The 13,614-nt window shown below is 34.7% G+C and overlaps 2 protein-coding genes across 6 annotated transcripts; both read right to left on the bottom strand.

Moving 5' to 3' along the window:
• Window positions 1–410: 410 nt before the first annotated feature.
• On the bottom strand, window positions 411–5,015 carry LOC140984547 (uncharacterized WD repeat-containing protein C2A9.03-like). Of its 4 annotated transcripts, none has more exons than XM_073452051.1 (10): window positions 4,806–5,015; window positions 4,093–4,249; window positions 3,740–3,907; window positions 3,476–3,562; window positions 2,929–3,063; window positions 2,712–2,822; window positions 2,134–2,225; window positions 1,941–2,046; window positions 1,196–1,282; window positions 411–1,107 (listed from the first exon to the last, which is right to left on the bottom strand). In XM_073452051.1, the coding sequence occupies exons 2-10, from the start codon at window positions 4,228–4,230 to the stop codon at window positions 694–696; spliced, it is 1,338 nt and encodes a 445-aa protein (XP_073308152.1). In that variant the 5' UTR covers window positions 4,231–4,249; window positions 4,806–5,015; the 3' UTR covers window positions 411–693. The 4 variants fall into 4 exon arrangements, with proteins under 4 accessions (XP_073308152.1, XP_073308155.1, XP_073308151.1 ...); XM_073452054.1 differs by having other exon boundaries at window positions 4,093–4,233; window positions 4,806–5,003; XM_073452050.1 differs by lacking the exon at window positions 4,806–5,015 and adding an exon at window positions 4,430–4,477 and having other exon boundaries at window positions 4,093–4,233.
• A 3,417-nt stretch (window positions 5,016–8,432) lies between these two features.
• LOC140984778 (phosphatidylinositol/phosphatidylcholine transfer protein SFH13-like) lies at window positions 8,433–13,159 on the bottom strand. 2 transcript variants are annotated; one of them, XM_073452392.1, is made up of 14 exons: window positions 12,926–13,159; window positions 12,072–12,155; window positions 11,639–11,942; window positions 11,418–11,517; window positions 10,910–11,176; window positions 10,597–10,674; window positions 10,386–10,490; window positions 10,257–10,306; window positions 10,077–10,176; window positions 9,891–9,992; window positions 9,703–9,813; window positions 9,456–9,591; window positions 8,822–9,216; window positions 8,433–8,748 (listed from the first exon to the last, which is right to left on the bottom strand). In XM_073452392.1, exons 2-14 carry the CDS (start codon window positions 12,076–12,078, stop codon window positions 8,557–8,559), a joined length of 1,947 nt encoding a protein of 648 aa, XP_073308493.1. In that variant the 5' UTR covers window positions 12,079–12,155; window positions 12,926–13,159; the 3' UTR covers window positions 8,433–8,556. The 2 variants fall into 2 exon arrangements, with proteins under 2 accessions (XP_073308493.1, XP_073308494.1); XM_073452393.1 differs by having other exon boundaries at window positions 9,891–9,956.
• Between the last annotated feature and the right edge of the window lie 455 nt (window positions 13,160–13,614).

Genomic DNA, 13,614 nt, shown 5'->3' with positions numbered 1-13,614 from the left:
GCCATCATCGGTTCCCAATATAACTCAAATTCTAGTGGTAGGTTACTAGAACAGTACCCAGTTTTTCAAACTAACTGCTGCTAAGTAGGAATGAATCTGGGCGGTCACATGTCGAATGAATTCAATTACGCTCTAAGAGTTTACTCTAAAGTATTGGACAAGGGCTACTTCGAAGTTGAGTAAAAATTGTTAATTCATTCTGATTGATTGAACGCATATCACGACTAATATTGCTATACGAAACAAAATAATGGCTAACCGCTGAAACATACATCTTTTAAAGAAATATACAAAAGATTAAGATATATTTTCATTCAATAAAAGACAACTGCAAAAACCATGCATCTGTTACCATCGTTACGCGAGTCTTTTCAACCTAATTCTAATAAAAGAAAGAGTATCTGCATGACTAAAAACACAAATGAAAATGAGTTTATATAAATTCTATATTTGCTATAATATAAAGCCAGGTTCCAAGATCAACGTGAATGTAAAACCCAAACCAAATTATGTCAGTCAAATGCCTAGATAACTCAGATCTCAAACTTCAAGAGTACAAATGAGTGAAAAGATATTCGACCCTTCTACTGTACACCACTTCCTCCTAACACCTTATTAACACCCCAAGGAGAAATGAAACCAAAAGACCAATTACAAGGCATGTCCGTGCACTTACACCATAGACTACGAGAACTACAGAATACTGTCAAGATACGAATACTCACGGCATCTGCTAAACTCAAGGAGGCTACCATAAGTCCGATCCCATACACCAATAAATAGGGACTCCGTATCGGGACTGAATGAAATGCCGGATATCTCACCAAAGAAATCAATTTCCTGCTCCTTCTCGTACCCACCATCAACATCAAAAACATGGACAAAATCCGCAGGTTCTGCCATGGCCATGAATCTTCCATCAGATGCGTAGCGGATGGAGCGAATGGCTCCAAGATTACCCTTCAAGACATTGACTGAATTGGCAAGATTTCTGACATCCCAAATTCGACAGGTTTTGTCCTGGTTTCCAGTGGAGAAGGTTAAGCCGTTAGGGTGCCACGCTGACGCAAAAGAGTGGTCCAAGTGACCATGCAGAGACGCAATTGCCTAACAAGACAAATTAAAACTTAGCATCACTTAGGCTTGATAAGAAGTTCTTCAAGTCCTCACATTATGCATGAAAAATATGATATACCTTGCCACTCCTAGAATCCACCAATATACCAACTGGATCATCTCCAACAATTACTAGAAGCTTACCATCAGGACTAAGAGAAGTATGCTGCCAGAATTTACAGAAAAAATATCCAGTGAACATGGTCAGAGTACAAAACCAAGTTGATGCACAATCACTTGATCGCAGTACAATCCCTAACCCCAAATGCAATACTCTCCCGAGAAACAAACTATTATTTTTTTCAACAAAATTGCAGAATTTGAAAGTTGAACTTTCTCGGCATCCTGAATTTTCTACCTGATTCGGATAAAAAGAAGCACATGAATTGAATGTAATCAGTAGGCACACTTAAGGGAACCATAAGGGAGATTTTCGCTGTTTTCAGAAAAAACATGCAACTTATGCCACTTCCGCTATAATTTATTTCTAGTTTCTCCTGTTAATACTTCAACTAGTTCATTAAAATCATTCTCCCTGAGATATTTTCTTCCTTCATACAGGCACTCCAGCATTTCAGTATATCAAGTTCACGAACAGATACTAACAACATTAGTCAAATTATTGATACTCGTGGTAATGGCGCTCCAAACCAAAAGGCCAACCGAACACATACTCTCCAGAATACTTACAATTGTACCTGTACATATGGGTGTCTTTACGTAAATTATGAATCCAGATACACACAAAAAGTCATGAGTTTTCATCCCTAAAATAGATCAAACTTGTGCAATTTTGCACACACAAAGGAAGGAGGGAGACTTACATTAACTGGCCAGGGAAAACAAAAACGTTTAGACAGTTGGAATGTTTCCATATCAAAATCTCTAACTCCACAATCATTATTAGAAGCTATAAAATGCACAGCACCACTGAAAAAAAAGAGTAGGTTTCAGGACCGAGAAAAAAATTATAATAATAATTTTATTATCACAATATCTATAAATAACAAGCAATACCTGCTAGATGTGCATATCTCAACCGCATTAGTGATGGCATTATCATCATAAGTAGTCCGTGCACAATAAGAAATCCCAGGTCTATCCACATACTGCCATGAAAAGTGGAACAAGATTGCTTAACAAAAGACAACTCGGCAAACTACAATATATAAACAGCCTCAGGTATAGAATTATTTTTGTACATGGGCTGCTCCTTGTTAGGCTATCAATGATCAATTTGATTTTTCCAATTTTGTGGCTAAACCAAGGTTACCAGAGGAATAACATGGAAGCAAATTCCATCCATACAACTAAAAAGAGATTCACATAGGCCTATCCAACTCGATTGATAAAAAAACATTTAAACTTATTCGTTACAACCAGCTTACAAATTAAAGCATGAACATAGATTGGAAAGCAAGGTCAGTTGAACTGAATAAAAAGACAACTTACTCCAAATGAATTTTAAAACCACACAGGTAAGCCAAAGTATTAAGACCACTCAAAACATCACTATAAATATTGAAAAAGTCAAAGAACATGAATTTTGTTGCCCTTCCATTAGTGGACTTTTAGAGAAAAAATAACAATGATACCTTGCAGATAAGTTCTCCCTGAAATCCTCCTGCAACAAGCAGCTTATCTTTCACGGCTAGTGTGCTGACCTGGGTCTGACTAAATCCTTCTACCAAGTTTCCAGGATGTTTCTGCAGTGGGTAAATGAAGATCATATGCCTTGAAACATAGTTGAGAGTAAAATAAAGGGAAAAATCAGAAATTTACATAACAAAACCTCCCACCAAAACCACTAACCTCACACGGCGCTACATGTCCTGAAACATTAAGAACTTCAGACTTGGAGCATGTTAATGACGACCAATGCATCACCGAAAAATGTGACATGAGATATACATCATGCTTTGATGTAGCCCATACCAGATTTCTCAACTATGTTAAAATCAACATGTCAGTCGTCAAATTCCGAAGAAGAAACTGTCTGAAAATTAGTGACTAAAAGTAGAAAATAACAGCAGGAAAAAACAATCAAGAGAGAATAAAAAATAAGCTCCCAGCTTTCCTGCCCACTAGTTGTTTATATGTCGCAATGTTAACTCTAAATATAGAAGTAACTAACCAACAAGTCATACTAAGAAAGTCCTTATTACAATCAAATCAGGAACAGAGTTCTAGCTCTTGTGACATCACTAAACACAAGAACGATAAAGGAACAAAATAAGATCTATCACATGCATATAAACCATGATATTCATAATTCCTCCCCTTAGAAAACATTATTCTGCACGAAAATGGCATTGTAAAATAATGAAGTAATTATGCTCATAAAAGCTAGTCCAATGACCTGAAAATGTAAAATTGTGGATTTCACGGATCTCGAATTTCGTCTGAATTCATAATATGATTCTCCTTTCTCAGTGGTCTTGCATTCCTAATTACAACAACAAAAAGAGCCACCGAGTTAATATCAAATGGAAAATAGCAACAAAATCAATCATTCTTATACTGTTCAGTCTGTTCTAATCTAGTCCGCCTCTAAATCATGCTGAGCCTTCCCCAGGGTAAAACATACTGAGGGTGAAAAACTGATAGAACAGAAAACATCCACCTTTTCTGATCCCTCCCCAGATTGAGGAATGTTTTCATAGTTCTTATACTGTTCTAATCTAGTCTGCCTATACTTCTCTCTTGTTATGCTGAGCCTTTCCCAGGGAATTCCTTGTATATCTCTGCCTTTCCTAGCTTCAACAGCAGTGGTATCTTGCATTCCATCATCCTGCATGAAATGTATGCACATGTGAGAGAGAAAGAGTGTAGCAAGTGTTCATAAAACTTGGAAACCAGAGAGTAGTTGGCTGCCATGATTAATAGCAAACTCACAAGAATCAGATCTAGAAAAAAGTTAACTTAGAGATCAAAATGACCAAGAATTAAATCCGCGTGCGTCATATTTAAACAAACCATAGAATCATATTCATCGACATCAGAATCAGAGCCACCATCTCTTCCACAGAACTCGTCATCCAGCTCATCATCTACATCCTCCATTTGATACTCTTCTTCCATGCCTTCCGAGTTGTTGTCTTGGTGATGTGACATTAACTACAGAATAATATATCTGAAAAATAAAATCAGGTTCAGTAATAACAACCGTATGCTCTTTGTCACAACAACAAGATAACAACCAGGAGGTTTACGCTAGCATACTTGAGAAAACAATGAACTTGGCAATTGTTTAGTTATCCATGTTAAATTAACACCAATCTACAAACACAAGCAATGAGGATGTACACATTACACATACACCAGAGAAAATCCATCTGAAAAGCATACACGAGAGACTACAAACTTAGCAGCTTTTTGTTCAGTCTAATTTCAAGAGGACATCCATCAATTAGGACAATCTATGAGGAAGTTTTCACACAGGAACAAAATTATAACATAATGCTTTTCAAAAACTTGAGAATCAAGCATCTCCACAAATCTGACCAACCAAATTGGAGTTACATAAATTCAGACCAAAAAACGTCATTTCATACTTCATTGATGATCGCAGTAAAATAAGAGCATTTTCCACCATTCGTAACAGCAAAATTTACCCGGAAACAAAATAAGTAGAAAACCCCAAATTCGCCTAATTAACATGAAAGGCGTAGAATGGGGAACACACTTACGAAGCTCCGCCAAGCTTAGCGTGCAAAATTAATTGATCGGAAGTCCAATTGCCCATAAAACCGATGGAAATCAATACACAGCCGAATTTTCTGATTATGTGTTAGCGGAATGTTTCTAGAAGAGGTAGAAAGAGAATTCAAGTCTATCCGTCAATCATTATCCACAAGTTCATCGACGCGAGTGAACACACTCGACCGGTTGTGCGTCATGTTTAGAAAATTTTCCAATTTGTGAGTCACTCTATGTTAAATTGTGATTATTTTTTTATTATCATATTTCAGTTTCATTTTAGATTATATGACTTTTTGCATTTTTAAGAAAATTGATATTATCATTTGTTGATAATTCAATAACTAATATTTCATCCTAATACAGGAAATAACTAATTCCATAATTCTATCTTATTTACGAAGTAAAAGTTATTTTTATTAATCATGAATTTATTATATAACTAAAACAACATCCAAAAATTGCGAATACTAATTTGTTAAGAATTAAGCAGATTGAAGATATATCATCATCATTCAGTGGAATCGAAATATCTCCAAGACGAGAGAAAAATACTCCAAATATAAAATAGAATAATATGTGATACTTTTATCTTAAACTCCTTATTTCATTTTGATGAAAATGAGTACATGAAAGTTCTGATCTGATGCATTTAGTATTGCTTCGAATTGCTGATTCCATCTGTTGTTTTTTCCAGAAAGATCACAAAAAGAACTGTCTGGACTTCTACCAACTTCAATGTCCCGTGGAATTCGAGTTTTCCCTCTTTCTCATGGTGCAGATTCTGTGTGGTTTGGAGCAAAACTTGTTAGCAAGGTAACTACTGCATGTCTTTACTGTGAGTCTGTTAGTTAACCCTGATGCTTAATGCTATGATTGAATCCTGACGCTTATTGCCGTGGTTGATAAACATATCTCAATTGTTCTTTAAAAATCATATTTGGTGAACAATTTTTTGAAAAAAATATTTTTCATAAACGTTCTACACAAATCTTATCCAAATAAATATTTTTTAGTTTTTTTCACTTATAAAACTCAAAAAAGTTTTTGAAGATATTTCCATACTTTCCGATTGTTATTCCTCAAGCCATGGACAAGTTCTATCTAATTATCATCCTCCACTTTTATGGTTGTGAACATTGTCTAATGCAGAATAAAAACTACCCTTCAAACATATTTTAATGGCACCAACGATCTTGAATCGTTCATCACGCTTCTTTTTACACCACCTTCTTTCCTACTTACAGTGCAAGAAGAAGATAAAATTGAGACTTTGCAGTTGATTTTGAAGTTAAATTTAACTTTGAAGTTAAATTTATTACATTTTGGATTTTGCCACAATTCCAAATTTTATTGCATGGATATTTCCACGAATTGAATAACCGTGAATTGCGTCACCTCTGATTACGTATCAATTGTGTTCGATAACATGATTCAGAGATATCTGATATGTTGTCTTCCATTGCCCGTGTCCCTCCAACATTGCTATTAAAGATGCTGAATTTTTATTTAATATTTTCATATATTTATTTGACATAAGAACTCCCTATAAATAAATGAGAAAACATACACGTTTAATTTAGCTATTAGAAGCGGAGAGCATTAGGCCCAATAGACATCCATTTATTACTTACTAGTAGCAAAACACGTGCGTTGCACGTGGGTAACGAACTTAAGTACGTTATGAATATTGATTCTAAATTTGCAAATGAACGTAGAAACATAATTTTTCACAAATTATTCAATAACAGATATTATTTCACAGTTTATTTTTCTTCGATTAAATTCAGCAATCATAACATCATATTTAATTTTTATGTTTCTTTTCATCGTCAGATTTGATTTTGATTAATCTCTTTGATGCTTGTGTGTTTTTTACTATGATCTTACTGTTTTGTTTATTTGAGTCGTTCACCATTTGGGTCTAAAAACAATTGGAAAAAAATGGAGTGATTAAAATAGATATGATGTATATATTAATTTTAAAATTATTGATATAATTACTTGAAATAAAAATTATGAGAAAATACAAGAAAATTCAAGAGCAGATAATATATTAGAAAAAAACTCTCTCGAGATAAGGGATGTAGATATATATTTTATTAAAGAGGCAAAAAAAATTCAAAATAATTCATAATCGAAAAAGTCCAAAATATAACGATATTTTTTCCTTTTAAAAAAAACTAATTGGACACATCGTAATTTTTAGATGCAAATATTAATATTTCAAATGTTACTAAATGTTTTTAAAAAATTTAAGTCATAACATCATAAAAATATAAAAAAAATACATATATTCACATAATTCTAAAAATAATTTAGAATATATTTATATCACACACAAAATATATATAATCATTAAAAAGTAATATATAGAAAAAAATATTTTGAATACTGTCGAATATTACAAAAAACAATTAAGCTACAAAAAATATGCCGCTTTACCAAAAGTTATAACCGGGGTAACAATGTAACGTTAACTAAAATATTTTAAAATCGTAAAACAACTCAAATGTCACATTTCGATTGTTCTACCTTGCATAAACAATTATTGCACTTAACAAATATGATATGGATGTTATTTTACATTCTAGAAATCATTTCTCTAAATCAAATTTATTCTCACTGATCAAATAATTTCATCGAACACAGTAATTTTAATTATTAATAATAATTTAAACACAAATATTAATTATTAGGATGACCACCCTATGCCATCACCTATGTTCCATTAAATTACAATCATAGTAATAATGCACCATGAATTGGTTAATATAACTTAGTAAATTTAATAAGTGAGTAATATTAAATAACAATTTTGTTATTTTGAAATGTGAGAAATAGTTTTTATATATATAAATTCATCATATATAATGATAAATTAATTAATAGGTAAAAAAGAGAAAAAATTGTTTTTTATGTATGTAATGTAAAGCGAGTTATATATCCATACATGGTACAAGGTTTTTTACCTCCGCAATGAGAGGTACAAGTAGCAAAATCACAAGTAAAAAATAATTTCAGAAAAATATTGACAAAAGNTCACAATTAGAAGTCATATATTTATATGTATGTTAGAATTCACATTAATATTTAAAGGCATTTAAGATATACATCAAATTACAAAATAAACCATAAAAAACTATTGATTTAATTTGCTAAATTAAATGAACAAGGGTATATTAGAAAATTCACAATTAGAAGTCATATATTTATATGTATGTTAGATTAGATTATTTGATTTCAAACAGTCTCTTTGTTCACTACCCAGTATACCAATACTGGCTTGTTCCGGTACAATTGCTTCACAGATTATAAGCTATAAAAATGTTTAAAAGCTCAAAAAGGTGAGGAAGCTGAACTCAAATAGTCTCTTATAATATGAAATCAACCACCAAATTGAAGCCTTGCCGATTTAAATTTGAAACTCGAGCGACATAAAATCATACTCGATGAGATCTAATCAGTCATAAGCTCTCCATGCTCCTGTCCTCTGCTCTCACGATACTTTATTTACATTTTGGCATAACTATCAAGATGCATGGCACCTGCTAATCACTATTATCCCTCGGTAATGGACAAGTGATGAATCTAACTCTAATTTAACGGATTTTAAAAAAAAAAGTTAATTAGATTTTCTGAACCATGAGCTACCCATCTGGCTTGCGGAGTTGCTCGGATTTTAACCACCGACGGCTTAACAAAACAAGCGTCTTCGCTGCAAAATGAAAGCCATAAAATTTAGCTGCAATGGGAAGTATACAAGTTCAATGATTGCACTTGACCGGCTTGATAGCAGACAAATGGCGAGAAGGTACAATATAATCCGTTAGCTTTAATAGCAAAAGAACGGCTTACATGAAATTTGGAATCACGGATATTTTCCATTGATTCGGCAATTTCGACTTGCTTCAGCACTGTAGCATTTATATCCTGGAACAAACAGAAGTATAAATATAAGCCGCTTATTCTTGAAAAAGTAAAGCAAAATCAATGGATTAATTACCCTCTTTGTTTTCTCCAGGTCAGCCTCCACAGACTTTATCCTGTTCAGAGAATACTGAAGCATTAGCTCTTTCTCTAGTGGAATTTCGGCGGGCTTATGCACGAGTTCTTCCAATAAACTTTCCAGTTTCTTGAGACGCTGTAGACATGGAAGGACCCTGTCCTCTTCAATAACAGCTTCTGTGCTACTGGTAGATAATTGGTTGGTGTGTTCTGCTTCACTTTCCAATGTGTTGGATGGAGAAATATTGTTCTGCCCCCTCCAGTATTCAGCAGGGGCATTTCGGATAAGAGTGAAAAGCTTGGTCGTGCACAATATTAATGTCATGATATACCGGAAACTTCTTTTGATAAGCTTCTCCCGGATGGCATCTAGCCACTGCATCATCAAAGTACCTGGCACAAATCAAATAACAAAATTTTAAGCAATGGCGCAAGCCATTGTGTCACATTACATAGATTTCTTTTACTGATTTGCTTATTTGAAGCCAGATCCTACGGTTACAAAATTTGTTCGCTTTTCATGTGCAAAAAATGGCAATTTGAATAATCACAAGTTGATCACAAAAAATTTATCCAGACATTTGGATCAAAGTACACAGTACCAGAGAGCAGAGAATTAACGTATAAAATACCTCGTATACTTGGTATTGCATCAATATTTTGTTGATCATTGGTGAGGACAGACTCAGTTTCAAGCCCATGCTCAATGTCATCATCTGGACTGAAATGATCTTCACAACTATAATAGACTTGTTCTAATGTTGTAGCCTGCAAAATTATCTTTATTAAAGTAAACCATGTGCATGCATGCATGCAACTACAAAAGGTTTCCTTCATTAAGACAAGCCCCAACAGTGTTTTGCATGCAATCAAACTTACTTCCTCATCCACAGGATTCTGTTGTAAAATAGTAGAACTATTTTGTCTGGGAGAGCGAGGAATATTAACATCAGATGCTGATTCTATCTTATAAGAATTGCTACATCTTCCCTGACAATTTAATGCACCAAAACAGTTAGTTAGGTATGGTAATTATAATAAATCAAATTCCTACATTTGCATGCTACCTTCAATGGCAGGATTTGGATATATGTATCAAATTTCTGCTGGCGATCGCTAGCTATTTTGGTTATCTGCTTCACAAAAGTTTCTTCGGCATTGAGCACCAGCTACAAAAGTTAAATAGATAGATTACCAAGCAAAAATTGTGTAGGTACTCAAAAAATTTATCACCTCCTCTTCGACTTGTATACCTTCATTATGTCAGGATTATTCCAAGGACCCTTATTAGACCTTAGGCAACCTCCCTCATCATTACAGTTACATGACCCACCCAAAAAGTCAGGCAATTGACTGAGATAAAACAGCAGTCAGTTGAATGATAATTTTACTTAGAAAATCACAATTGAGGTGCACATAAGAGACGAGCAAACCTCGCATCAATAACTTCCAGTAGCTTCCCCAAAGATTTAGGGTCCAAAACCTGCAAAACAGAGAGCACACATGACCAATTAAATAATGTTGCAGTGAAGGAGAAAACAGAAAAAAGGGCCATCCTTTACATGAATTTTTGAAATAGTTTTTGCATCCAAAAACTTCTCTGCAGCAGGCCAAAGCACCTTCTTGAAGCCAGGTCCAGCATTTACAACATACATGTGGTGGAGCGTCTGCCCATAAATGGAAACGATAAAAACCAAGCATATTGCTTGTGAAGTCTGAAAAACTGTCATGATCTACAAATGTTCAAAAAATATATGAAAATATCTGAAGTACCTCAGGATAGTAACTATTATCGATCTTTGCAATGGCTGCCAATAAACTAGCGGCTGTTTTGGTGAAATTTTTAAGCCCCTGCATAAACCATTAATGACTACAAAATTAAAATAAAAAATTTAACCAGAACTACTTGTAACGCTAAAATATATTTCTGAACGTGGTCACTCAGGCCATTGAGTAGCAATCTTGCTCCCATGATAAACGACATCAATTTTAAATAAATTAACAACTGAAGAATAAACATAAAATTAAAGAGAGAGATTCAAATATTGACTTGGTAAGTTGTTTAAGAGTCGGAGGTTCAACTGACCAGGCCTTGTACATCCAAGATAGTGGTGGTCGAACAGATGCGTCTCTTTGCAGCTATGGAACAAGCAGGAAACTTCTCATGTAGAGCTCTCTCAAACTCCTGAACATGGTATTTTAAATATCTTTCAATCGAAGTGACTCGAATTAATTTACTTGGATGAGCTTTTCCAAGCCTTTCAATGTAAACAGGTCTGCCTTCTCTATCAACTCCATGATATCCTTGGGGATAAGAGTGCAAGACTTCTTCCAGCTCCTCAAACTCAAAGTCCTGAAATTCAATCATCAGAGAACAGGGAATATAACATCGGCAAAACAGAGTCACTAACCGCCACCCCTCCCAGACGAAAAGAGAGAAGTTCAAGAATCCAGGTTTCAAATAAGTAGAAAACTGTACAGTCCCAAGTTAAGCGTGGAAACTCAACTAGGAATTGAATAACAGTACATTAGGAGAGACTCTGTAGTCTGCTAAGAATCCTTTTCCTAGTTTAATTAATCATATGAAACGTTACCTCTGATATGGTGTCAGCTCCGTACTCTTTCCTCCAAATAAGCATTTCTTCCCACATCTGGATGGTCTTCGCAATGTTGAAGTCTCTCGCTTTCAAAAATCTGTTCAATACAAATGGATCCCTTCACTTCAAACAATCTCGTATCATATGATGAGGGCTTGTAATATTGGAATTAACTGGGAACGATATTTAACGAGAAAACAAGCCGTGAAACAACTCACCTCAGCAGAGTATGGTAGTCATCATGTCTAACAGGCAGCAAATCACTGTCAAGAAGCTTTTGACGGAGGTCAAAGACCTCACTGTCCTCTTTTGAGTCCCTCACATCCTCGATGGAAATGGAAGGCACTCTAAAATCTACTTTCCTTTTCCCTCTTTTCTTGAGAGAATGGGTGAGCTTATTTGAAGCATTTATCGCCTTTTTCTTTAAAACCCCAATTTTTGATCTCCTCCTTTCATCTTCAGAATTTTCATAGTCAGATTTCCTCTCCCTTGGTTCGTTGCACACCTCTAGGCCTTGAATGCCTAATGTATCAATTAAAAAAGTCAAGGAGAAAAAAACTTACTCTAATATCGTAAAATTCGAACACAGGGTGTCATCAGCGATTTTATTTACTAGGTATGAAAGAATACTAAAGATAAGAATCTACAAACCTGACATTCCAGCCAGATTAGAAATGAATGGAACCTCACTCTCCAATATACTTGGTTTCAAGCAGAACCATCAATCTAGATAATCTACATGATCAAGAACGCAGATGATTAAGATCTCAAAGCTACGAGCATTAATAAATCAACTCATAGATAATTTAGAACGAAGTTTGATAATCAAATAACAATAAAAAAACAAACATTCGCACAATAAAAGACGATTTCAGGCACTTTCAAGTTTTAACGTTACTTTCGACTCATTTATTTAGGAAAAAAGTTCTCGGTCACTTTTCCTAGTAGAAACCTTCAAATTACTTTCTCAACCACACCACACCTAACAATGTATCAGGAAAATTTTCAAATGTCATAACATCGGAAGCTTTGGCAATGTCTTGTAACTGTTTCATGGATGCTAGCTCGAGATCGTGTTCAGTCCAGTACTTACAATCAAAATTTTCACTTCACACCCGACATAATTTACAATAAAATCGGCTCAAACTTCCTTTTCAACGACCCAACCGACACGATCAGAAATGTTCAGCCATGCCAAAATCTCCATCACAAACAGCAAAACAAAAAAAAAAAACAAATGATTTAGGCAAAAATAACAGCACAGAATCAATCATTCATCCACATCATTAATGCCATATTCTTCATCAACTCAAAAATCAACAATTCCACCACCGTCGAATCTCACATCGCACTCGATCAGAAAACATCGAATGATTCCTCAAAAAAGCACAGGACATGCAAACGTACATTATAATAAATAGAAGATACATGCATCCACAGATCACGAGGCATATTTAAAAACACATTTTAAAAAAACAAAAAACAAAAAAGCAGAGACGACTCACCTACACCTAAACCCTAGAACTGAATATCAGCTGGATCAATACCCGCCGAGGACTATTGCATTGATTCTCCCGAGATCATCGAACAAACAAATCTCCAATATGCATGTACGCAGACAGCCATAGAAAACACACAGATTTCTCGAAGGCAGTGCGGAGATATCGTATCGATAAAAATTCTGGAAATTGAGATTGTATGTGAATGATCTAGATCTGAGAATCCAAGAATAAACTGGTATAANTATTGTTTGTTTTTTGTGTGTTCCCTGTTTTGTCCCCCGGGGTAGGGAAGGTCAAAGCCAAGGCATGAAAGAATAAAGTGAGCGCGTGCCTGCAATTTACCTTTTTAACCCTTTTGGATTAAACCGAGGCGGTGAATGGGGATAAAGTCGTCGTGCGCAACAGTACTTCTCTATTTGGCAAGAGTTGGACCGTTTTTGGTTTCTCTGTTTTGTTTTACTCTGCGGTAAAAATTGAACTCCCCGCGCTGGATGTTTTAACCTTCTGAAAATTTATCTACAGCTAATCGGTTGATCATGCTGATGTGAAATTCGAGTTCGCAAATCAAATATTATAAAATGAGTAAGTCTCTTACGAGACGGTTTTACGAATCTTTATATGTGAGACGGGTCAACCCTATCGATATTGACAATAAAAAGTAATACTCTTAGCATAAAAAGTAATATTTTTTC

This window comes from Primulina huaijiensis, chromosome 9 (assembly GCF_012295235.1).
Source record: "Primulina huaijiensis isolate GDHJ02 chromosome 9, ASM1229523v2, whole genome shotgun sequence".
NCBI lineage: Eukaryota > Viridiplantae > Streptophyta > Magnoliopsida > Lamiales > Gesneriaceae > Primulina > Primulina huaijiensis.
Note: the sequence above shows the minus strand (reverse complement) of the source record. Positions and strands in the feature narration are given on the sequence as shown.

Bases quoted from the DNA above. Each gene is read 5' to 3' on its own strand.
- LOC140984778 (XM_073452392.1), bottom strand. The intron at 11,518-11,638 runs GTGAGTTGTTTC...TGTATTGAACAG, and splicing joins GACTACCATACTCTGCTGAG to ATTTTTGAAAGCGAGAGACT. The intron at 9,217-9,455 runs GTATTTTATACG...GATTTGTGCCAG, and splicing joins TGCAATACCAAGTATACGAG to GTACTTTGATGATGCAGTGG.
- LOC140984547 (XM_073452050.1), bottom strand. From the start codon at position 4,462: ATGCTTTTCAGATGGATTTTCTCTGGTGTATGT. The intron at 3,908-4,092 runs GTTTGTTTAAAT...CATTTCATGCAG, and splicing joins TCGATGAATATGATTCTATG to GATGATGGAATGCAAGATAC. The intron at 3,563-3,739 runs GTGGATGTTTTC...TGTTGTAATTAG, and splicing joins CTGGGGAGGGATCAGAAAAG to GAATGCAAGACCACTGAGAA.